The sequence below is a fragment of the Agelaius phoeniceus genome, chromosome 6, assembly GCF_051311805.1.
Source record: "Agelaius phoeniceus isolate bAgePho1 chromosome 6, bAgePho1.hap1, whole genome shotgun sequence".
Taxonomy (NCBI): domain Eukaryota; kingdom Metazoa; phylum Chordata; class Aves; order Passeriformes; family Icteridae; genus Agelaius; species Agelaius phoeniceus.
In genome coordinates this window covers 55,849,338-55,874,601 of record NC_135270.1, presented here as the reverse complement: position 1 = coordinate 55,874,601, position 25,264 = coordinate 55,849,338, and the positions used below count along the sequence as shown (strand labels likewise).

Sequence of the window (25,264 nt, the reverse complement as noted above, 5' to 3'; positions counted from 1 at the left end):
CTAAATTAAGGCAGGCCTTTCCAGTGGCCTGTGCACAGCCCTTGCCCTGCTGCTCCAGGGAGTTTCAGCTTGCAAGCTGACTGCTCTGTGCTCTGTGTGGATCATGCAGGCACCAACAACCACAACCTGTGTGCTGCTTTCAGGTTCTGGACGACAGCTGAGACCGGCCGAGCCCCCGGGAGATGCTGATGCCGATGCAGATGCAGAGGAGGAAGATTCTGTGAGTTTTTTAGGGTTGAATTTTTCTGTGATGACAGTTTGGCAAAATGGGATCTTAAATATTTTGTTTATGGCTAGGTCTTGCTGGTGGTTTTCCTTCCTATTAAAATGTATTTTTGCTTGGGATTGTCCTGCCAGCTCAAAACCCAGAAAGATGTTTCAGTGTAAAGGCATCTGCTCTTTGCCATGGTTCATTGGCATAAGTTTACTACCAAGACTTAGCAAACTATTACATGGCTGTTAACTACAGTAACTTTTCTTTAAGGATTTAGACAGTTTAGGTTCCCTATTGTCTGACTGGAGAAGGAAGAATGCCAATTGCTTGTCAGCAGAAATTCCTGCTGGGACGTTTGCTTGCTTATAGAGGGCAATAAAGTTTGAAGCCATTGGATGCAAAGTTTAGGTATGGAAATAGAGCAGGGAAGGGATTTTTTTTTTGTAACTTTTTCAGTTATTACTAATTGATCTGTCTGTTTTCAGTCTGTTCAGCCTGCAGATACACACAATACATAAAGAAAATCAAAATAAGCTTACCACTGGGTTTTGTCTCTCAGAACTCTGTCCCTTGTGGGTTTGAGTGCTTTAACATGAGAACTGTATTTGTTCTTGACCTAAAAAAAAGTTATTGGTTATTTTTTATCCACTGTCAGTAATGAAAGATTTTTACTCAGAAGGTTACTATGGATAGCTAGAGAAACATTCCTAAAAACGAGTCACTGTTTAATGGTGAGTGTTCCTTTACCACTGCTCGTGTCTTTTCCACAGGTTACTGAAGTGGCAGTAGAAGACATTCGTCCAAGGCCACAAGGATCCTCTCCAGTTTATGAGTATCCCGTAGAAGAAGACTATTTAAAGGCAAGATAACTAAATTTTCATGTAGGCATGGCTTTCTCAAGATACTTTAGCTCCCACAAGTAGCAGAGAGCCACATGCCATAGAGTGGGACATTGCTGCAGCCATATTGTCTTCCTGTCCCCACCAAAACTGCATCTCTGTTCATTGATGGATTTATTTTGTGCTGGGCTTCCTGACCATGTTCTTGTTTCTTGGCATGAAAATGCATTTGACTTAATCCTGTAAAGGAACAAGGCAGAGAGCATAAAGAAATTGTAGTGTTTTTCCTGTTAGAATATATGGCTTGAACCTAATTAATAAGTATTTCAAAATTACCTGCACCTCTTGGTTATTCAAAGTTAGAGATTTAATTAGTACAGCCATGTTAAGTAGGTAACAGTTTAAAATTCATGCTGAAGTTGAATAAGTAAAAAAAATTATGTTTACAGAATTGAAAGATGAACAATGTACTACATTAGGACACAGAAAGTCTCCCAATATCTTAAGACATTTGGTCTCTGACTAAATGAAAATTTTCTTACAATGATCTCTGATTTAATGCAAATTTTGGTACAATGAATGGAGGCCTTAGCATGTAATTTACTGCTGGGATTAGTATAGTTAAATCATTCATGTTGTACATGGCACTTGATCCTGATTTTGCTCTGTTGCCATTAAAGTCAGCCTCATTTCTTGCTCTAAACCAGGAATTTTAACTGACTTTTTTTGTACTTAAGAACACTGTGGCTTCTGAACTTGAAATAATTTAAAATTGTTTTTCAGCTTCAAGAAGAAAACAAAAGACATTCTACAGACAAATCAAAGCAGAGTCATCCACAGGTCAGTCTAAAAGCACTCTGTAGTTTTAGGTATGAGCTTTGTAAATAGTAAAGTTTGTTAAAACACACAGAGATGAATGGATGGACAGAAGGAAGGACAAATGGGCAAAGAATCACTTCAGACTTGTTTTGACCAGGAACTCCATGAATGGCCAAGTTGTGGCACGGGCAGGAACATTTATTTGTCCTATTTGTGGTCCTTCCATAATTCTTTTTAGAATTCTTTCTTTAGCCTTCTCTGATTTGAGTGCAGTACAGCATTAACTCTTACTCTGACTTTTCTGGCCCATTGACTTTAATTCGAGTGGTTAACATCTTCACAGAAAATACAATCTTTCAGCCCTAAAAGTTTCCATATGTTTCACATTTTAAAATTATAACCTATTTTTCCTATGACCCTGATTTAACATAACCCTAACACATGTGCTTAATTGTAATTTAGAACAGAATCAAACCCATACTAAGTATATCCTCTATTTTGGATAATCTTTTTTGCGCTATTGAAAATATACTTGAGGAGATTAAATTTTTTATTGTAGAACAACTTAGAACCCTTTAATACAAATTAGTAAAAATGATAAATTCACATATTTTTCTATCTCTAGGAGACAATGGAAGTGACCCTGAAAACAGAAGTGGAAGCTGGAGCTAGTGGTTTTAGTGTGAAAGGTGGAGGAAATGAAGGAATATTTATTAAAAAAGTACTTAAGGAATCTCCTGCTTCAAAAATATTTAGTCTTAGAGAAGGTACAGTCTGATTTTTTTATTTTGTTTTGATTTTATTCTATATCTTTAAATAATGAGAATTGTAGCTGTGTGATCTGCCATCTCTTTGGGTATCAGAAATAGTAGATTTTAAACCAACTAATGTTATCTATGAGCTTAACCTGTCCATATTAATAATTTCTAAGATCACTTGCTTGAACAATAATGAAATGTGATGTTTTTTGTATACCGTAAAAAAAATCAGTTTTCACTGGAACAGTGGAAAAGACACATAGAAATTAGTATATACAAAACTAAAATAGAAAAAAAAAACTATAAGAAAACACAAAGTAATTAAAATTATGTATTATTCCACTTACAGGTGATCAGCTTCTAAGTGCTACAATATTTTTCGATAATATCAAATATGAAGATGCACTCAAGATTCTCCAATATTCCGAGCCATACAGAGTCCAATTCAGCCTCAAAAGAAAAATTGCCGTGCAAGAAGATCTGGAACACTCTACAGCCCAGCACAAAAAGGAAAGGATAGCCCAGGTAGATTTCTGATTAGTTTACAAAGTTTGGATAACATACTATAGTAATGTGCTCTGTGGAAATGATCATAAAACACACGCTTGTGTCTTCTTAAGACTTACACATGTGTTTAAAGTTACTAGCATGAATATTCATGATTTTAAAAAATCCCACACAATATTTGCAGCTTTTTAAATATCTTGAGTGAGACTATGGATTTTATATAAATCCACAATCTTGTTTTAGGTGGTGATAATACTCTTTAGTGAGTCAGCATTTTTTAATTGTTAATTGTCCACTGATGGAACAGACTTGGGTAATCTCTGTAATACTTATAATAAGCATGTTCAAAAATGTAAAATATCAGTGAAAATTTTAATCCAAAGCTTCTCTGTAAGATTTTTCTATTAAAAAAATATCTGTGTCTAACCACTGATATTTTGCCAGACCTCTTCATAGGTTTCCATCAACTTAAAGATTGTATTTTCTTCAAATACTTATACATACACATAAATACTATATATAACATATATTTGTACAGGGATAGATAGATAGATAGATAGATAGATAGATAGATAGATAGATAGATAGATAGATGCATACATACATACATACAGAAACCACTGTTTACTGTAATATTTTGAAAGGAATATCTTCAGAAATCCATATATTACAGTCCATTTGTTTTATGTAATTTCTGCCTGACATTGCATATTTTTATAATCTTCAGGATTTTTTTATATAACAAGTAGATACTAGTAATCAAAAGAACATTTTTCAGGTTTTAAGGTATGTTTTTTATTTTCTGTTGCACCTATATTTAGGTTACTTCTAATCTTCTGAATACTATTTGTTCTTTTAGGAAAAAGAGCTCAGTGAGAGCATTCCTGAAGAAACACTGCATGTTTCAGGAAAATCCATTTCAGAAGAAGACAGGGAAACATTAATTGTAAGCCAAAGAGTAGGAAGAAGTAAGAGACCTAAAAAAGATAGATTATCATGGCCAAAATTTCAATCAATCAAAAATAAAAAGATATTGAGGCACAGAAGATCTCATAGTACATCAGATGCATATGAGCCTGCTTTGCAGGATATTTCCCCTACAAGCACGGACACAGAGTCTCAATTTCCACAAGAGGTCCATACCAAAGAGAAAAAAGGAAGCCAAAAGAAGCTGAAGTTCCCTAGCATTGGATTCAGAATGCACAGGTCCAAACCAGAGCCACAAGAGAAGCAAAAAAAAGAAATAAAAACGACACTGATCTCTGAAAGAGAAAAAATGCATAAATATGATATAAGCCTGGAAAATCCCGAAATTTTAACTGTTGAATATACCACATCTCCTGCTTATGAAGTGAAGACAGGGGAGGGACATGAAACTTTAACAAAAGACTTAAAAGAAATTAAAAATGGCATTCCGTCTCATGTAAAACAATGCCCTGAAGTTGAAATAAGCATTAAAAATGACAAGGAAGCATCATCAAAATTTAGTGTACCTGAAGTACCAGACATAACAACAGAGATACCAAAGCCTAGTTTAGAAACTGCTGATCTGAAAGTAAGCCCAACTAAAAAATCTCCACAAGCCTCATCAAAATCCCGAAAAAAGAAACAGAAGGGAACAGCAGATAAAAAAGATGGAGAAAGTGGAATTAACATAGACTTGATGGGTCACAGTACTAAAGGATCTGTACAAGTAAAAGGCCTAGAAATTGGCACTGCTAAAGTAGAATTACAGACATCTGAAACACTGGAAACAGGAGAAAAACAAGCAGAAGACACACAAATACTAAATATTCAGAAAATAAATTCTGGAATTTCAGTGCCCAACAGAAAAGAGACAGAGACTGACATTACTAAACAGGGAAGTGACGTTCCACAGTCAGTCCCAGAAAAAACAGCTGATATGACTTCAGAGGACAGCAGGAATTTCAATGCAAAAACTCTTTTGCCAGATGCACAATCAGATGTATCTACTTGGAAAATACAAATGCCATCATTCAAAGTGGCCAAAGCACCCAAAGCACCCAAAACAGACATGAAAATAACAAGAGAAGAAAGCAAAGAGGACACAGACGATAGGATAAAAAAGGAAGGTATGGAGGAAGATGGCATGCCCACAAATGACAAAGACTTAAACATAGAAATTGAAATGAAGAGAGGAGAAAAAGATATAGAGGGGAAAGAAAGCAAATTCAGACTGCCAAAGTTAAAATTCCCTACATTTACCTGGTCAAATACCAAGGAAGAAACAGCCCAACTTGAAGAACAGATAAGTGACAGAGAACTAAAAGTGCAAACCTTGGAAAATGCAGGAGGACTTCAGGTAACTGGACCAACAGAAAAAATTCCAACTGCTGAAATGGAAATAGGAATATCCATGGGAAAAATTGATGAAAACAATATAATACAAAAACCTGAAGGCCAGTTGCCGAGTCTGAAAAAACCAAATATAAAATCTACCCCAATAGAAATAAAAACAGAAGATACCAAAGGAAAAATACAGATTTCAAAAATAGGTATTGAAACAGAGAAGTGGGAATTCAATAAAAAATCAAAAGATAAAATTTCAGAAATTACACCATCTAATATCAAAGCTCCCAAGGGGGACATCAGTCTGCCCTCTGTTGACGTCACCCTTCCACAGGCCAGCGTTGACTTGCAGGCCCCCGAGGCCAGCCTTAGCCTTGAAGGAGAAGCCAAAGTCCCAGAGAAGGAGGCCACCAAGACCAAGGACGGCAAGTTCAAGATGCCCAAGTTCGGCATGCCTTCCTTTGGCTGGTCCAGCAGCAGAGAGGCCAAGGGCACCGTGGCCGCCGAGGTGGACGTCAGCCTCCCGGAGCCTCAAGTGACGGTGCCTTCCGGAGCCAGCGAAGTGGAGGTGACCCTGCCCACGGCCGATATCCAAGTGCCCGGTGTGGAGGTGACCGTTGATGCGGGCACAGTAGCAGCCGAGGGTGAGAAAGGCCGATTCAAGATGCCCGACGTCAAGATGCCCAGCGTCAAGCTGCCCAAAGTCAAAGCTCCCCAGGCACAGGTCAGCCTGCCCAAGGCCGAAGTCTCGCTGCCCAAAGGCCAGGAGGGCGAAGCGGCCCTGCAGAGCCCCGAGGCCGAAGGCAGCCTGGAGGTGGCCGCTGGCAAAGCGGAGGGTGGCGGCATGAAAATACACATGCCCAAAGTCAAGGTGCCCAGCGTGGTCTTCTCCAAGCCCACCATCAAGTCTCCCAAACTGGAGGCAGACGTCAGCCTCCCGCAGGCCGAGCTCAAGGCCGCCGACATCACTGTCACGGCCCCCGATGACAAGCTGCCCTCCGTTGAAGGCTCCCTGGAGCTCCAGGCGCCCGACGTAGAGGTCAAAGCTCCCTCCGCGGAAGGCAAGCTGGAGCTGGAAGGCACGGGCCTGAAAGGCAAGCTGAAGATGCCCAAATTTGACAAGCCCAAATTCACAGTCTCCTCCCCCAAGGCCGAGGTGCCCACAGCCGAGGACAGCCTGCCCAGCGCTGAGGTGGAGCTCCCATCCGCCACCGTGACGGCCTCAACAGAGGGCACTGGCGTGAAGCTGGAGAAGCCCTCCCTCAAGATGCCCAAAGCTGACATCAAAGCTCCCAAGGTGGACATCAGCCTGCCCTCTGTTGACGTCACCCTTCCACAGGCCAGCATCGACTTGCAGGCCCCCGAGGCCAGCCTTAGCCTTGAAGGAGAAGCCAAAGTCCCAGAGAAGGAGGCCACCAAGACCAAGGACGGCAAGTTCAAGATGCCCAAGTTCGGCATGCCTTCCTTTGGCTGGTCCAGCAGCAGAGAGGCCAAGGGCACCGTGGCCGCCGAGGTGGACGTCAGCCTCCCGGAGCCTCAAGTGACGGTGCCTTCCGGAGCCAGCGAAGTGGAGGTGACCCTGCCCACGGCCGATATCCAAGTGCCCGGTGTGGAGGTGACCGTTGATGCGGGCACGGTAGCAGCCGAGGGTGAGAAAGGCCGATTCAAGATGCCCGACGTCAAGATGCCCAGCGTCAAGCTGCCCAAAGTCAAAGCTCCCCAGGCACAGGTCAGCCTGCCCAAGGCCGAAGTCTCGCTGCCCAAAGGCCAGGAGGGCGAAGCGGCCCTGCAGGGCCCCGAGGCCGAAGGCAGCCTGGAGGTGGCCGCTGGCAAAGCGGAGGGTGGCGGCATGAAAATACACATGCCCAAAGTCAAGGTGCCCAGCGTGGTCTTCTCCAAGCCTACCATCAAGTCTCCCAAACTGGAGGCAGACGTCAGCCTCCCGCAGGCCGAGCTCAAGGCCGCCGACATCACTGTGACGGCCCCCGATGTCAAGCTGCCCTCCGTTGAAGGCTCCCTGGAGCTCCAGGCGCCCGACGTAGAGGTCAAAGCTCCCTCCGCCGAAGGCAAGCTGGAGCTGGAAGGCACGGGCCTGAAAGGCAAGCTGAAGATGCCCAAATTTGACAAGCCCAAATTCACAGTCTCCTCCCCCAAGGCCGAGGTGCCCACAGCCGAGATCAGCCTGCCCAGTGCTGAGGTGGAGCTCCCATCCGCCACCGTGACGGCCTCAACAGAGGGCACTGGCGTGAAGCTGGAGAAGCCCTCCCTCAAGATGCCCAAAGCTGACATCAAAGCTCCCAAGGTGGACATCAGCCTGCCCTCTGTTGACGTCACCCTTCCACAGGCCAGCGTCGACTTGCAGGCCCCCGAGGCCAGCCTTAGCCTTGAAGGAGAAGCCAAAGTCCCAGAGAAGGAGGCCACCAAGACCAAGGACGGCAAGTTCAAGATGCCCAAGTTCGGCATGCCTTCCTTTGGCTGGTCCAGCAGCAGAGAGGCCAAGGGCACCGTGGCCGCCGAGGTGGACGTCAGCCTCCCGGAGCCTCAAGTGACGGTGCCTTCCGGAGCCAGCGAAGTGGAGGTGACCCTGCCCACGGCCGATATCCAAGTGCCCGGTGTGGAGGTGACCGTTGATGCGGGCACGGTAGCAGCCGAGGGTGAGAAAGGCCGATTCAAGATGCCCGACATCAAGATGCCCAGCGTCAAGCTGCCCAAAGTCAAAGCTCCCCAGGCACAGGTCAGCCTGCCCAAGGCCGAGGTCTCGCTGCCCAAAGGCCAGGAGGGCGAAGCGGCCCTGCAGGGCCCCGAGGCCGAAGCTAGCTTGGAGGTGGCCGCTGGCAAAGCGGAGGGTGGCGGCATGAAAATACACATGCCCAAAGTCAAGGTGCCCAGCGTGGTCTTCTCCAAGCCCACCATCAAGTCTCCCAAACTGGAGGCAGACGTCAGCCTCCCGCAGGCCGAGCTCAAGGCCGCCGACATCACTGTCACGGCCCCCGATGTCAAGCTGCCCTCCGTTGAAGGCTCCCTGGAGCTCCAGGCGCCCGACATAGAGCTCAAAGCTCCCTCCGTGGAAGGCAAGCTGGAGCTGGAAGGCACGGGCCTGAAAGGCAAGCTGAAGATGCCCAAATTTGACAAGCCCAAATTCACAGTCTCCTCCCCCAAGGCCGAGGTGCCCACAGCCGAGGTCAGCCTGCCCAGCGCTGAGGTGGAGCTCCCATCCGCCACCGTGACGGCCTCAACAGAGGGCACTGGCGTGAAGCTGGAGAAGCCCTCCCTCAAGATGCCCAAAGCTGACATCAAAGCTCCCAAGGTGGACATCAGCCTGCCCTCTGTTGACGTCACCCTTCCACAGGCCAGCGTCGACTTGCAGGCCCCCGAGGCCAGCCTTAGCCTTGAAGGAGAAGCCAAAGTCCCAGAGAAGGAGGCCACCAAGACCAAGGACGGCAAGTTCAAGATGCCCAAGTTCGGCATGCCTTCCTTTGGCTGGTCCAGCAGCAGAGAGGCCAAGGGCACCGTGGCCGCCGAGGTGGACGTCAGCCTCCCGGAGCCTCAAGTGACGGTGCCTTCCGGAGCCAGCGAAGTGGAGGTGACCCTGCCCACGGCCGATATCCAAGTGCCCGGTGTGGAGGTGACCGTTGATGCGGGCACGGTAGCAGCCGAGGGTGAGAAAGGCCGATTCAAGATGCCCGACGTCAAGATGCCCAGCGTCAAGCTGCCCAAAGTCAAAGCTCCCCAGGCACAGGTCAGCCTGCCCAAGGCCGAAGTCTCGCTGCCCAAAGGCCAGGAGGGCGAAGCGGCCCTGCAGGGCCCCGAGGCCGAAGCCAGCTTGGAGGTGGCCGCTGGCAAAGCGGAGGGTGGCGGCATGAAAATACACATGCCCAAAGTCAAGGTGCCCAGCGTGGTCTTCTCCAAGCCTACCATCAAGTCTCCCAAACTGGAGGCAGACGTCAGCCTCCCGCAGGCCGAGCTCAAGGCCACCGACATCACTGTCACGGCCCCCGATGTCAAGCTGCCCTCCGTTGAAGGCTCCCTGGAGCTCCAGGCGCCCGACGTAGAGGTCAAAGCTCCCTCCGTGGAAGGCAAGCTGGAGCTGGAAGGCACGGGCCTGAAAGGCAAGCTGAAGATGCCCAAATTTGACAAGCCCAAATTCACAGTCTCCTCCCCCAAGGCCGAGGTGCCCACAGCCGAGGTCAGCCTTCCCAGTGCTGAGGTGGAGCTCCCATCCGCCACCGTGACGGCCTCAACAGAGGGCACTGGCGTGAAGCTGGAGAAGCCCTCCCTCAAGATGCCCAAAGCTGACATCAAAGCTCCCAAGGTGGACATCAGCCTGCCCTCTGTTGACATCACCCTTCCACAGGCCAGCGTCGACTTGCAGGCCCCCGAGGCCAGCCTTAGCCTTGAAGGAGAAGCCAAAGTCCCTGAGAAGGAGGCCACCAAGACCAAGGACGGCAAGTTCAAGATGCCCAAGTTCGGCATGCCTTCCTTTGGCTGGTCCAGCAGCAGAGAGGCCAAGGGCACCGTGGCCGCCGAGGTGGACGTCAGCCTCCCAGAGCCTCAAGTGATGGTGCCTTCCGGAGCCAGCGAAGTGGAGGTGACCCTGCCCACGGCCGATATCCAAGTGCCCGGTGTGGAGGTGACCGTTGATGCGGGCACGGTAGCAGCCGAGGGTGAGAAAGGCCGATTCAAGATGCCCGACGTCAAGATGCCCAGCGTCAAGCTGCCCAAAGTCAAAGCTCCCCAGGCACAGGTCAGCCTGCCCAAGGCCGAGGTCTCGCTGCCCAAAGGCCAGGAGGGCGAAGCGGCCCTGCAGGGCCCCGAGGCCGAAGCTAGCTTGGAGGTGGCCGCTGGCAAAGCGGAGGGTGGCGGCATGAAAATACACATGCCCAAAGTCAAGGTGCCCAGCGTGGTCTTCTCCAAGCCTACCATCAAGTCTCCCAAACTGGAGGCAGACGTCAGCCTCCCGCAGGCCGAGCTCAAGGCCACCGACATCACTGTCACGGCCCCCGATGACAAGCTGCCCTCCGTTGAAGGCTCCCTGGAGCTCCAGGCGCCCGACGTAGAGGTCAAAGCTCCCTCCGCGGAAGGCAAGCTGGAGCTGGAAGGCACGGGCCTGAAAGGCAAGCTGAAGATGCCCAAATTTGACAAGCCCAAATTCACAGTCTCCTCCCCCAAGGCCGAGGTGCCCACAGCCGAGGTCAGCCTGCCCAGCGCTGAGGTGGAGCTCCCATCCGCCACCGTGACGGCCTCAACAGAGGGCACTGGCGTGAAGCTGGAGAAGCCCTCCCTCAAGATGCCCAAAGCTGACATCAAAGCTCCCAAGGTGGACATCAGCCTGCCCTCTGTTGACGTCACCCTTCCACAGGCCAGCGTCGACTTGCAGGCCCCCGAGGCCAGCCTTAGCCTTGAAGGAGAAGCCAAAGTCCCTGAGAAGGAGGCCACCAAGACCAAGGACGGCAAGTTCAAGATGCCCAAGTTCGGCATGCCTTCCTTTGGCTGGTCCAGCAGCAGAGAGGCCAAGGGCACCGTGGCCGCCGAGGTGGACGTCAGCCTCCCGGAGCCTCAAGTGACGGTGCCTTCCGGAGCCAGCGAAGTGGAGGTGACCCTGCCCACGGCCGATATCCAAGTGCCCGGTGTGGAGGTGACCGTTGATGCGGGCACAGTAGCAGCCGAGGGTGAGAAAGGCCGATTCAAGATGCCCGACGTCAAGATGCCCAGCGTCAAGCTGCCCAAAGTCAAAGCTCCCCAGGCACAGGTCAGCCTGCCCAAGGCCGAAGTCTCGCTGCCCAAAGGCCAGGAGGGCGAAGCGGCCCTGCAGGGCCCCGAGGCCGAAGCCAGCTTGGAGGTGGCCGCTGGCAAAGCGGAGGGTGGCGGCATGAAAATACACATGCCCAAAGTCAAGGTGCCCAGCGTGGTCTTCTCCAAGCCTACCATCAAGTCTCCCAAACTGGAGGCAGACGTCAGCCTCCCGCAGGCCGAGCTCAAGGCCACCGACATCACTGTCACGGCCCCCGATGTCAAGCTGCCCTCCGTTGAAGGCTCCCTGGAGCTCCAGGCGCCCGACATAGAGCTCAAAGCTCCCTCCGTGGAAGGCAAGCTGGAGCTGGAAGTCACGGGCCTGAAAGGCAAGCTGAAGATGCCCAAATTTGACAAGCCCAAATTCACAGTCTCCTCCCCCAAGGCCGAGGTGCCCACAGCCGAGGTCAGCCTGCCCAGTGCTGAGGTGGAGCTCCCATCCGCCACCGTGACGGCCTCAACAGAGGGCACTGGCGTGAAGCTGGAGAAGCCCTCCCTCAAGATGCCCAAAGCTGACATCAAAGCTCCCAAGGTGGACATCAGCCTGCCCTCTGTTGACGTCACCCTTCCACAGGCCAGCGTCGACTTGCAGGCCCCCGAGGCCAGCCTTAGCCTTGAAGGAGAAGCCAAAGTCCCAGAGAAGGAGGCCACCAAGACCAAGGACGGCAAGTTCAAGATGCCCAAGTTCGGCATGCCTTCCTTTGGCTGGTCCAGCAGCAGAGAGGCCAAGGGCACCGTGGCCGCCGAGGTGGACGTCAGCCTCCCGGAGCCTCAAGTGACGGTGCCTTCCGGAGCCAGCGAAGTGGAGGTGACCCTGCCCACGGCCGATATCCAAGTGCCCGGTGTGGAGGTGACCGTTGATGCGGGCACAGTTGATGCGGGCACAGTAGCAGCCGAGGGTGAGAAAGGCCGATTCAAGATGCCCGACGTCAAGATGCCCAGCGTCAAGCTGCCCAAAGTCAAAGCTCCCCAGGCACAGGTCAGCCTGCCCAAGGCCGAAGTCTCGCTGCCCAAAGGCCAGGAGGGCGAAGCGGCCCTGCAGGGCCCCGAGGCCGAAGCCAGCTTGGAGGTGGCCGCTGGCAAAGCGGAGGGTGGCGGCATGAAAATACACATGCCCAAAGTCAAGGTGCCCAGCGTGGTCTTCTCCAAGCCTACCATCAAGTCTCCCAAACTGGAGGCAGACGTCAGCCTCCCGCAGGCCGAGCTCAAGGCCACCGACATCACTGTCACGGCCCCCGATGTCAAGCTGCCCTCCGTTGAAGGCTCCCTGGAGCTCCAGGCGCCCGACGTAGAGGTCAAAGCTCCCTCCGCCGAAGGCAAGCTGGAGCTGGAAGGCACGGGCCTGAAAGGCAAGCTGAAGATGCCCAAATTTGACAAGCCCAAATTCACAGTCTCCTCCCCCAAGGCCGAGGTGCCCACAGCCGAGGTCAGCCTTCCCAGTGCTGAGGTGGAGCTCCCATCCGCCACCGTGACGGCCTCAACAGAGGGCACTGGCGTGAAGCTGGAGAAGCCCTCCCTCAAGATGCCCAAAGCTGACATCAAAGCTCCCAAGGTGGACATCAGCCTGCCCTCTGTTGACATCACCCTTCCACAGGCCAGCGTCGACTTGCAGGCCCCCGAGGCCAGCCTTAGCCTTGAAGGAGAAGCCAAAGTCCCTGAGAAGGAGGCCACCAAGACCAAGGACGGCAAGTTCAAGATGCCCAAGTTCGGCATGCCTTCCTTTGGCTGGTCCAGCAGCAGAGAGGCCAAGGGCACCGTGGCCGCCGAGGTGGACGTCAGCCTCCCAGAGCCTCAAGTGATGGTGCCTTCCGGAGCCAGCGAAGTGGAGGTGACCCTGCCCACGGCCGATATCCAAGTGCCCGGTGTGGAGGTGACCGTTGATGCGGGCACGGTAGCAGCCGAGGGTGAGAAAGGCCGATTCAAGATGCCCGACGTCAAGATGCCCAGCGTCAAGCTGCCCAAAGTCAAAGCTCCCCAGGCACAGGTCAGCCTGCCCAAGGCCGAGGTCTCGCTGCCCAAAGGCCAGGAGGGCGAAGCGGCCCTGCAGGGCCCCGAGGCCGAAGCTAGCTTGGAGGTGGCCGCTGGCAAAGCGGAGGGTGGCGGCATGAAAATACACATGCCCAAAGTCAAGGTGCCCAGCGTGGTCTTCTCCAAGCCTACCATCAAGTCTCCCAAACTGGAGGCAGACGTCAGCCTCCCGCAGGCCGAGCTCAAGGCCACCGACATCACTGTCACGGCCCCCAATGTCAAGCTGCCCTCCGTTGAAGGCTCCCTGGAGCTCCAGGCGCCCGACGTAGAGGTCAAAGCTCCCTCCGCGGAAGGCAAGCTGGAGCTGGAAGGCACGGGCCTGAAAGGCAAGCTGAAGATGCCCAAATTTGACAAGCCCAAATTCACAGTCTCCTCCCCCAAGGCCGAGGTGCCCACAGCCGAGGTCAGCCTGCCCAGCGCTGAGGTGGAGCTCCCATCCGCCACCGTGACGGCCTCAACAGAGGGCACTGGCGTGAAGCTGGAGAAGCCCTCCCTCAAGATGCCCAAAGCTGACATCAAAGCTCCCAAGGTGGACATCAGCCTGCCCTCTGTTGACGTCACCCTTCCACAGGCCAGCGTCGACTTGCAGGCCCCCGAGGCCAGCCTTAGCCTTGAAGGAGAAGCCAAAGTCCCTGAGAAGGAGGCCACCAAGACCAAGGACGGCAAGTTCAAGATGCCCAAGTTCGGCATGCCTTCCTTTGGCTGGTCCAGCAGCAGAGAGGCCAAGGGCACCGTGGCCGCCGAGGTGGACGTCAGCCTCCCGGAGCCTCAAGTGACGGTGCCTTCCGGAGCCAGCGAAGTGGAGGTGACCCTGCCCACGGCCGATATCCAAGTGCCCGGTGTGGAGGTGACCGTTGATGCGGGCACAGTAGCAGCCGAGGGTGAGAAAGGCCGATTCAAGATGCCCGACGTCAAGATGCCCAGCGTCAAGCTGCCCAAAGTCAAAGCTCCCCAGGCACAGGTCAGCCTGCCCAAGGCCGAAGTCTCGCTGCCCAAAGGCCAGGAGGGCGAAGCGGCCCTGCAGGGCCCCGAGGCCGAAGCCAGCTTGGAGGTGGCCGCTGGCAAAGCGGAGGGTGGCGGCATGAAAATACACATGCCCAAAGTCAAGGTGCCCAGCGTGGTCTTCTCCAAGCCTACCATCAAGTCTCCCAAACTGGAGGCAGACGTCAGCCTCCCGCAGGCCGAGCTCAAGGCCACCGACATCACTGTCACGGCCCCCGATGTCAAGCTGCCCTCCGTTGAAGGCTCCCTGGAGCTCCAGGCGCCCGACGTAGAGGTCAAAGCTCCCTCCGTGGAAGGCAAGCTGGAGCTGGAAGGCACGGGCCTGAAAGGCAAGCTGAAGATGCCCAAATTTGACAAGCCCAAATTCACAGTCTCCTCCCCCAAGGCCGAGGTGCCCACAGCCGAGGTCAGCCTTCCCAGCGCTGAGGTGGAGCTCCCATCCGCCACCGTGACGGCCTCAACAGAGGGCACTGGCGTGAAGCTGGAGAAGCCCTCCCTCAAGATGCCCAAAGCTGACATCAAAGCTCCCAAGGTGGACATCAGCCTGCCCTCTGTTGACGTCACCCTTCCACAGGCCAGCGTCGACTTGCAGGCCCCCGAGGCCAGCCTTAGCCTTGAAGGAGAAGCCAAAGTCCCAGAGAAGGAGGCCACCAAGACCAAGGACGGCAAGTTCAAGATGCCCAAGTTCGGCATGCCTTCCTTTGGCTGGTCCAGCAGCAGAGAGGCCAAGGGCACCGTGGTCGCCGAGGTGGACGTCAGCCTCCCGGAGCCTCAAGTGACGGTGCCTTCCGGAGCCAGCGAAGTGGAGGTGACCCTGCCCACGGCCGATATCCAAGTGCCCGGTGTGGAGGTGACCGTTGATGCGGGCACGGTAGCAGCCGAGGCTGAGAAAGGCCGATTCAAGATGCCCGACGTCAAGATGCCCAGCGTCAAGCTGCCCAAAGTCAAAGCTCCCCAGGCACAGGTCAGCCTGCCCAAGGCCGAGGTCTCGCTGCCCAAAGGCCAGGAGGGCGAAGCGGCCCTGCAGGGCCCCGAGGCCGAAGCTAGCTTGGAGGTGGCCGCTGGCAAAGCGGAGGGTGGCGGCATGAAAATACACATGCCCAAAGTCAAGGTGCCCAGCGTGGTCTTCTCCAAGCCTACCATCAAGTCTCCCAAACTGGAGGCAGACGTCAGCCTCCCGCAGGCCGAGCTCAAGGCCGCCGACATCACTGTGACGGCCCCCGATGTCAAGCTGCCCTCCGTTGAAGGCTCCCTGGAGCTCCAGGCGCCCGACATAGAGCTCAAAGCTCCCTCCGCCGAAGGCAAGCTGGAGCTGGAAGGCACGGGCCTGAAAGGCAAGCTGAAGATGCCCAAATTTGACAAGCCCAAATTCACAGTCTCCTCCCCCAAGGCCGAGGTGCCCACAGCCGAGATCAGCCTGCCCAGCGCTGAGGTGGAGCTCCCATCCGCCACCGTGACGGCCTCAACAGAGGGCACTGGCGTGAAGCTGGAGAAGCCCTCCCTCAAGATGCCCAAAGCTGACATCAAAGCTCCCAAGGTGGACATCAGCCTGCCCTCTGTTGCCGTCACCCCTCCACAGGCCAGCGTCGACTTGCAGGCCCCCGAGGCCAGCCTTAGCCTTGAAGGAGAAGCCAAAGTCCCAGAGAAGGAGGCCACCAAGACCAAGGACGGCAAGTTCAAGATGCCCAAGTTCGGCATGCCTTCCTTTGGCTGGTCCAGCAGCAGAGAGGCCAAGGGCACCGTGGCCGCCGAGGTGGACGTCAGCCTCCCGGAGCCTCAAGTGACGGTGCCTTCCGGAGCCAGCGAAGTGGAGGTGACCCTGCCCACGGTTGATATCCAAGTGCCCAGTGTGGAGTTGACCGTTGATGCGGGCACGGTAGCAGCCGAGGCTGAGAAAGGCCGATTCAAGATGCCCGACGTCAAGATGCCCAGCGTCAAGCTGCCCAAAGTCAAAGCTCCCCAGGCACAGGTCAGCCTGCCCAAGGCCGAGGTCTCGCTGCCCAAAGGCCAGGAGGGCGAAGCGGCCCTGCAGGGCCCCGAGGCCGAAGGCAGCCTGGAGGTGGCCGCTGGCAAAGCGGAGGGTGGCGGCATGAAAATACACATGCCCAAAGTCAAGGTGCCCAGCGTGGTCTTCTCCAAGCCCACCATCAAGTCTCCCAAACTGGAGGCAGACGTCAGCCTCCCGCAGGCCGAGCTCAAGGCCGCCGACATCACTGTCACAGCCCCCGATGTCAAGCTGCCCTCCGTTGAAGGCTCCCTGGAGCTCCAGGCACCCGACGTAGAGGTCAAAGCTCCCTCCGCCGAAGGCAAGCTGGAGCTGGAAGGGACGGGCCTGAAAGGCAAGCTGAAGATGCCCAAATTTGACAAGCCCAAATTCACAGTCTCCTCCCCCAAGGCCGAGGTGCCCACAGCCGAGGTCAGCCTTCCCAGTGCTGAGGTGGAGCTCCCATCCGCCACCGTGACGGCCTCAACAGAGGGCACTGGCGTGAAGCTGGAGAAGCCCTCCCTCAAGATGCCCAAAGCTGACATCAAAGCTCCCAAGGTGGACATCAGCCTGCCCTCTGTTGACGTCACCCTTCCACAGGCCAGCGTCGACTTGCAGGCCCCCGAGGCCAGCCTTAGCCTTGAAGGAGAAGCCAAAGTCCCAGAGAAGGAGGCCACCAAGACCAAGGACGGCAAGTTCAAGATGCCCAAGTTCGGCATGCCTTCCTTTGGCTGGTCCAGCAGCAGAGAGGCCAAGGGCACCGTGGCCGCCGAGGTGGACGTCAGCCTCCCGGAGCCTCAAGTGACGGTGCCTTCCGGAGCCAGCGAAGTGGAGGTGACCCTGCCCACGGCCGATATCCAAGTGCCCGGTGTGGAGGTGACCGTTGATGCGGGCACGGTAGCAGCCGAGGCTGAGAAAGGCCGATTCAAGATGCCCGACGTCAAGATGCCCAGCGTCAAGCTGCCCAAAGTCAGAGCTCCCCAGGCACAGGTCAGCCTGCCCAAGGCCGAGGTCTCGCTGCCCAAAGGCCAGGAGGGCGAAGCGGCCCTGCATGGCCCCGAGGCCGAAGGCAGCCTGGAGGTGGCCGCTGGCAAAGCGGAGGGTGGCGGCATGAAAATACACATGCCCAAAGTCAAGGTGCCCAGCGTGGTCTTCTCCAAGCCTACCATCAAGTCTCCCAAACTGGAGGCAGACGTCAGCCTCCCGCAGGCCGAGCTCAAGGCCACCGACATCACTGTGACGGCCCCCGATGTCAAGCTGCCCTCCGTTGAAGGCTCCCTGGAGCTCCAGGCGCCCGACGTAGAGGTCAAAGCTCCCTCCGTGGAAGGCAAGCTGGAGCTGGAAGGCACGGGCCTGAAAGGCAAGCTGAAGATGCCCAAATTTGACAAGCCCAAATTCACAGTCTCCTCCCCCAAGGCCGAGGTGCCCACAGCTGAGATCAGCCTGCCCAGCGCTGAGGTGGAGCTCCCATCCGCCACCGTGACGGCCTCAACAGAGGGCACTGGCGTGAAGCTGGAGAAGCCCTCCCTCAAGATGCCCAAAGCTGACATCAAAGCTCCCAAGGTGGACATCAGCCTGCCCTCTGTTGACGTCACCCTTCCACAGGCCAGCGTCGACTTGCAGGCCCCCGAGGCCAGCCTTAGCCTTGAAGGAGAAGCCAAAGTCCCAGAGAAGGAGGCCACCAAGACCAAGGACGGCAAGTTCAAGATGCCCAAGTTCGGCATGCCTTCCTTTGGCTGGTCCAGCAGCAGAGAGGCCAAAGGCACCGTGGCCACCGAGGTGGACGTCAGCCTCCCGGAGCCTCAAGTGACGGTGCCCTCGGGACCCGCCATCGTGGACGTGACATTTTCTGAGTCTGAGTTCCAAGCGCTGAGCTTTGATGTTCCCCTAGATTCTTCTTCTTGTAAAGAGGATGTTGGTAAATCTAAATCTTCTGTCTTTAGAATGCCTAAATTTTCTCTTTCTAAAAGTTTCAAACCTCATGCACAAAGCCAGTCTGGATATGATGTTTCTGTCTCTGAAACTCTTTGTTATTCTTTGACAGAGGAATCTTCTTCTGTCCCTTCTGAGAGCATTGAACCTAAACATTTTACTGACATTAAGGGGGAGAGTGTCTCTAAAAGTACCAAATTCAGAGTTCCTAGCATTGGTTTCTCTAAATCTGAAGTGACTTCATCTGAAATTGATCTGGAATCCTCATTACGACAGGGGGATATTACTCTTACTAAATACCAAACTAATCTATCAGAATCGGAATCAAAAATACCATCTCTTGCTGATGAAAATCTTTCAGATTTTGAAATTTTAAGTGAAGATGGTTCTGAGGAGCAAGGAGGTTTTAAGCTAGAGGGCAAAACCACATCTGCTGAAATATCTTTGGGTGACACAGAGGTCACAGTTAAAATTCCTAAATTCCGAAAACCAAAATTCAGAATTCAATCCAAGGGAAAAGCATCTGAAAGTGATGTTGGTGCCACTGTGGAATCTGAAATTTCCAAGGGAAGGATAACATCTGATATGACTTGTCCTGATATTGAAAAACCAGTTCAAATCCCTGATGCCCATCTTGCTGTCAAGTTGCATAAGCCTTCACTTGAAGCTGTTCTGGATGCACCAACAATGGATCCAAATCTCTCACCCATGGAGGTTACCTTGCCAAAATTAGAAGCAGAAATCCATGGCCCAGATTTAGAGTGCAAGGCAGAACAGGAAGTAGTTACAGGAGCAAAGGGCACTGAGGAGAAAGAAAACAAATTTAAATCATCAAAATTCAAATTGCCTTCATTTAGGTGGTCCCCAAAGAAAGAAGCTATTGCTCCTTCTCATGTTGAGGAGCATTTGGAAGGACCCACTTTGTCTACCTTATCTGGAGACATGGGATCTGAATTAACTTTTCCTACTCCTGAGAATCAATACCTTCATGAAGAATTTGATACAACAGAAAAAGATGGTGAAAAGGCCAAAACCAAGAAGTCCCAATTTACCATGCCAAAGATCTCATTCCCTAAAATTAAGGGTCAGAAAGTACAGGTCTCTCTGCCTGTAGTGGAAAGTGGTGTTTCTGGACCCAAACAAGAAAAAGAAGGTGTTTCTGTTCAGAAATCTGAGAAAGGAAGTAGTGGAGAAGTTGCAGGACTGGGCATAAAAGTGCCCAAAGTTACAGTCCCAACTTCAGAATTTTCCAAACCAGAAGCCAAAGCTCCCAAAATAGAGGTGGATATTAGCATGCCTACAGGTGAGGTCAAAGTTCCTACCTGTGAAGGAGATGATCTGACACTGAAATCAGCTGCTGCTAATGCCAGCCTCTCCACCTCAGATATTAAGATGATACCTGAAGGTTCACTTGAGGTGAAGAGTCCTGACATAAGTGTTGAAAGAACATCAAGTGAAATTGCTGTGGGTGATGTAGAGATAAAAGCTGAAGGTTCTGAAGGGAAAACAAAAACGTCTAAATTCCAAATGCCAAAGGTAGGAATCACACTTTCTAAAGGGAAAGGGTCGGAAAAGAATGTTGGCCAATCCAAAGCAGAAGTCAAGGTTCCCCAACTAAAAGCAACAGTAGAAATATCTGACATTGCTGTTGAAGCACCAGACTTGAAGGTAGAATGTGGCACAGAAACAAGGACTTACAGTCCTGAAGCCAAAATTATCAAAACTGACAGTAAGACATCAGAGGCTGATGTTCACCTCCCATCATCTGACATTCCTATTCCAAAAACAGACAGTGATATTCAGGATTCAGATGCAGCAGTAAAGATCAAGGGGGAAATAAAGCAAGATGGAGATGGAGAAGAGAAAGAAGGACATTTCAAGATGCCCAAATTCAAACTTCCATCCTTCAGTTGGTCACCAAAAAAGGAAGCAAGTGTTAAATCTGATTCTGGAGCAAATTTGGAAGACCAAAAGCTTGTTGTCATGTCAAGCAGAATAGATACAGAAGTGAATGAAACTGCAACTGATGATCAAGGTAGTGGGCCAGACCTTGATCTGGAAATATCTGCAGGAAAAGTTGAGCAAAAAAGTCCAATTAAAAAGCCTCAATTTGTCATGCCTAAAATTTCGCTCTCCAAGATCAAGGTTCCAAAATCTCAAAAAGTTGAAGCTGATGCTACTTTTCCTAAAACAGAAATAGAGGGTGATGATTCTATTAAGATACCTGATATAGAAAAATGTCATCCTGAAGGGACGGAAGAAGGGGCACAGATCAGCATAAAACTGGCTGACACTACAGTCCACACTCTGGAGTTTTCCAGAGTAGAAACTGAAGCCTCTAAAACTGAAATAACAGTCAGCTCAGCAAAGATTGATGCTTCTTTGGCTCCCTCAGAGGGGAGTTTTCAACAGGTCGACTTAAAAATAAGTTCTACCAATGAATGTAACATTCAAAAAACAGGTACTAAGCTCCCCAAAGGAGAAGCTTCAGTTGATTTGAAGAGCCCTGATATATTAACAGAAAGCTCATCAGTTGTGGATGGAAGAAAAGTGAAATTAGAAGGTCCTGAAGGGAAGATTAAAATGCAGAAATTCCAGAAGACAAAGTTTGGAATCACTAGAACAAAAGGGAAAGTCCCAGAGACAGAGATCAGTTCTCCAAAAATAGAAGCTGAGCTACCCCAACTAAGAACAACAAAAGAAATTGCTGACATTGCTGTGGGAGTTCCAGCATCAGAACTTATATCTGATGTGTCAGATCCTGGAGTAGTTGATGGTAAGGTAAAAACACCCCAAGCTCTGACAGGTGGCATTGAAGATGCAAAGGTAGACATAAGCACCAAACCAAAGACAGAGGGGGTTAGTGAGAGTCTTGAGGAGAAGGAAATCAAATTAAAAGAACATGAAATAAAAGCTGAAGTTCAGACTGAAGAACATCAGGGATGGTTTAAAATGCCAAAATTCAGAATACCTGCATTTGGCAGGTCATCCTTAAAGGAAAAGAAAAGTGATGCCGATATTGAAAGAAGTATGGAAAAAGCTCAGGCAACTATTCCTTCTGCTAAAGTACAAACTGAAACAAGTGCTCCTGAAAATACCTTCTCATTACCACATGCAGTTGCTGAAATTACTATTGGAAAAGAAGGGATTCAGAAATTAGGAGATTCTGTGGAGAGTTCTAATGTTAGCTCGCCAAAGATTGAAGGAGACATTTCATTATCCACAGAAAGAACAGATAGTAGAGTGAGTATTCCAAAAACTGAAACTTATGCAGATGTAGTTAAGCGCAGTGCTGAAGGACATACTTCAGAAATCACAGTGTTTGCAGCAGAATTGTCTAAGTCATACCCAAGCACTTTGGAAACTGACAAAGACAAGAGTTCAGCAAATAAGTTTCCTACGTGTACTCTGTCGTCTCCAGAGCATAAAGGCAAATCACAGGATATAAATGTCCAAAAGGTAGAAAGTTCCATAAAGTTAGAGACATCAGGGGTAGGATTCAAGCCATCATCAGCTGAAATTACTCTGGATGCAACACAGAAGAAAACAGATGTTAATCTTCCAAAGGAAGAGCTAGATATTCAAAACAATGAGGCACCAATTAAAAAAGGAAAGATAAAGGGTGAGGTGAAAATCACAGGAAAAGACAGTGAAGAAAGTCAATTAAAAAGGACTACGTATGAATGGTCCACAGCAAAAGGATCAGAAGATGGTACTTATGTTACTGCTAAGCTGGAAGATCTAAAGGTAGAAGTTCCAACATTGAAGACGGACGTTAAAATTACTGGAGTAGATCCTGAAATGAAATTTCACGTGAAAAGTGTTGAAAAGGATGTGTCTGCAGGAGTGGAAGTGCAAGTAGAAGATAGAGCAGAAACAAGTAAAATTAAAGCATACAAGTTTAAGATTCCAAGGTTTGGAATGTTGCATTCTGAAATCAAGGGGTTTGAAGATGATACCAATTTGCCTAAGTCAGAAGCTGATTCAGCACCTAAAAGTGAAAGAGGCACAGCAGAAATGCAGTTACAAAAACCAGAAGGATCAATTGGCCTGAAAAGTCCAGCTCTAGATTGTATAGAAGCATCTGCCAGAGTAACAGGGGAAACAGTGGACCAAACACAAGGTGTCCCAGAAGTAAGTGTAAGAATTCCCAAACTAAAAATACCAAGATTCACTTTCAGAGCTCCCCCAATTGAAGCTGATGTTTTACTGTCAAAAGTAGTAACAGATCCAAAGGGATCTAGTACTGACATTGAAATAGTGCAACTGCAAGCAAGCTCTGCTATCCCTGAAGAAACCCCAGGAGCTGTAGAGGGGGGTATTCAAAAAGCAAAAAGCAAAATTTTAACACTGACTGAACCTGCCATTAAAACAGCCCAAATGACAGCTACCATAGAGTCCTCCCTTTCAAGTGCAGGGCAAGACATTCATTGGTCTTACATAGAGGGCCAAGAAGTAAGTGAAAAAGTAGAACCTGAACATGTTGCTATTGAGCGGTGTGAGATTTACACTACTGAGATACTGAAAGAATCAGAGATTCTGTCATCAGAGGTCAAAACTGCTACTTTGGGATTCTCATTGCTCAAGGCCAAGTTGCCTGAATCACACAGTGATTTAGATGTGCTGGTCCAGCAGCCATCTCCAACAGGAGATACATCAGTGAGAATACCTACAGGTGCTGGTGAAAGCTTTGGAGTAGCTGCACAGGGAAGTGGCAGTGCTGAGCTTAAACTATCTGACAAACCACACCATGGGTCTGAAGAATCTAGAGGAAAAGTAAGTTTGTCAAAGTTAAAAACATCTGCTGCTGAAGTAAAGGGTTCCAGTAAACTTGAAGAGAGTTTTCCTGATAAATCACCAGAGAGAATAACTGCAGCTCCTCTCTCTGAAGATGAAGATGTAGTTGAAGCAGTGGAAGGTGAAGAAAAAGACATAACCAATGAGAAAGAAAAGACTGATAGTAAAAGATCTCCTGGAAGATTTAAATTTTGGCTTCCAAGTATTGGCTTTTCATCTTCTGGGGATGAAACAAGCACGGATGCAAAAGCAGAAATAAAAAAATCAGTTCCAGAAGATGTGAAACCTGCTGACACATCAGATGATTCCTCTAAGCAGGCTGAAAAAGCTGGATGGTTTAGATTTCCCAAGCTTGGTTTCACATCTCCTTCCAAAAAGGCTAAGTCTGCTGACAAAGAAGAGGTGGGTCATAAAGAGGGGAGACTCTCAGATGAAGATAGCCCAACAGATAAGCCAGATGTGTTTTTTGATGCACAAGAAAGCTTATCACCTAAAGAAATAGGAGAAAGTGAAAAAGCTGAAATTGATGGGGCCTCATCTATTGTGACATCTTCAGCAAGAACTGAACTGATCCTGTTGGAGGAAGAAAAAGAGAGTAAATCTAGTATTGTTGGAGATACAGCCAAATGAAGCTTGTATTTTCTCAATCCTCAATGAAAACAAAATCATCCACAGAAGAGAATGTTTTCCTAATTTTCTACTAACTGAAAATTAAAAGCCAAGGTTGGTATTCATGAAAACACTTGAACAATTTTTCAAGTACATGGATGTACTAGATTGTACACTAATAAAAATAATGATTTCTTCATATCTACCCCAAGGGCAACAATTATGACAGGTGCAGATGAGCCCATAGGTTGAGCAAAGTCTGAGTAGATACCAGAACCACAAAAGTAAATCATTGAAAGGCTCAACAATACCAAAAGACTTGTTAAAGAGGCTTCTCAAAACACACCAGTTATATTTAGATTACAGATTATTTCCAGAATGGGCTCTAGACTAGTATTATGAGAACTACACTTACCTGTTTAGATTTTGGAACTTTCTGATCTACTTTTGCTTTGTTATTAAAATGTTTTTTCTTTATTTCAGCTAAGGTAGTATGTATATTCCACAAACATTTTAAAATATAAAATAAAAATTAAATATTAGTGTAGAGAGACTAATGCTTTGCCTCTTCCTCTCTTCTCATTTTTTTATTATTGTGGCAGGTCATATTTAGCCTTACAATAATTTAAAATAAAAAACAGCAAAACCCAACAGAATAATTTCAAGACCAAAAAACATGTAACTAAATCATGTTTGTAAGATACCAGAATAAAACATGCTTACAAAGAATATTATTCAAATGTGGATAAATAAATTTTAATGTATATACTTATGGGATTGTTAAATGCTTAGAATGATCTGCCACACTGGTGGAATTGCTTCAGAGATTTTCTGGGAAAGGAGGTGTATATAATTATTTGCTCCTTTGTTTATATTAATGCTTCTCTCAAGTGCACAATGAAAACCAGGGTGTGTATGTGACAGCCTTCACATGTACCATTAAACACTGTCTGTATTCTTAATTCACAATAAACTCACTATAGGAATAATAACTTGAGTAGCGTGAGTTACTGACATTTCTGATTAGGAAAATCCCAGCTTAAATTTGCAAAAGTTTGCATGTTCTTCATGGACTTAATGACAGCACAGTTCCTTAATGTAAGGGTAATGGAGACATTTCACTCAAAGTTGAACCATAGAATATGTTGAGGCAGAAGGAACCTTTCAGGATCCTTGAATCCCACTCCTGGGCCTGCACAGGACACCCCAGGACTCGCACCATGTGCCTGAGAGCATTGTCCAAAGGCTGCTTGAGCTCTGTCAGGCTTGGGGCTGTGACCACTGCCCTGGGGAGTCTGTCCCAGTGCTGAAACACCCTTTGGGTGAAAAACCTTTCCTAACATCCATCCTAAATCCCTCATGACTCAGCTCCAGCCGTTTCCTCAGGTCCTTTCACTGGCCATGAGAATGAAGAGATCAGCACCTGCCCCTCTGCTTCCCCTCATGAGGATTTGAAGGCCACACTTGAGCTCTCCCCTCAGTCTCCTCCAGGCTGGACAGACCAAGTGACTTCAGCCCCTCCTCATACAGCTTCCCCTCCAGACACTTCATCATCCCTGTGGCCTCCTTTGGACACTCTCTAATGTCCTTTTTTTTTAATTGTGGCACCCAAAACTGCTCACAGGACTCCAGGCAAGGCTGCCCCAGTGCAGAGCAGAGCAGGAAAATCCCCTCA

General features: G+C 50.0%; 1 protein-coding gene across 1 annotated transcript; it reads left to right on the top strand.

The window, feature by feature from the left end:
- The first annotated feature begins 1,835 nt into the window (after positions 1–1,835).
- AHNAK2 (AHNAK nucleoprotein 2) lies at positions 1,836–24,572 on the top strand. Its single transcript, XM_054635384.2, has 4 exons — positions 1,836–1,893; positions 2,498–2,639; positions 2,980–3,155; positions 3,997–24,572. Exons 2-4 carry the CDS (start codon positions 2,504–2,506, stop codon positions 23,608–23,610), a joined length of 19,926 nt encoding a protein of 6,641 aa, XP_054491359.2. The 5' UTR covers positions 1,836–1,893; positions 2,498–2,503; the 3' UTR covers positions 23,611–24,572.
- Positions 24,573–25,264: the final 692 nt, after the last annotated feature.

Bases quoted from the DNA above. Each gene is read 5' to 3' on its own strand.
- AHNAK2 (XM_054635384.2), top strand. From the start codon at position 2,504: ATGGAAGTGACCCTGAAAACAGAAGTGGAAGCTGGAGCTAGTGGTTTT. The intron at 2,640-2,979 runs GTACAGTCTGAT...TTCCACTTACAG, and splicing joins AATATTTAGTCTTAGAGAAG to GTGATCAGCTTCTAAGTGCT. The intron at 3,156-3,996 runs GTAGATTTCTGA...TTGTTCTTTTAG, and splicing joins AAAAGGAAAGGATAGCCCAG to GAAAAAGAGCTCAGTGAGAG.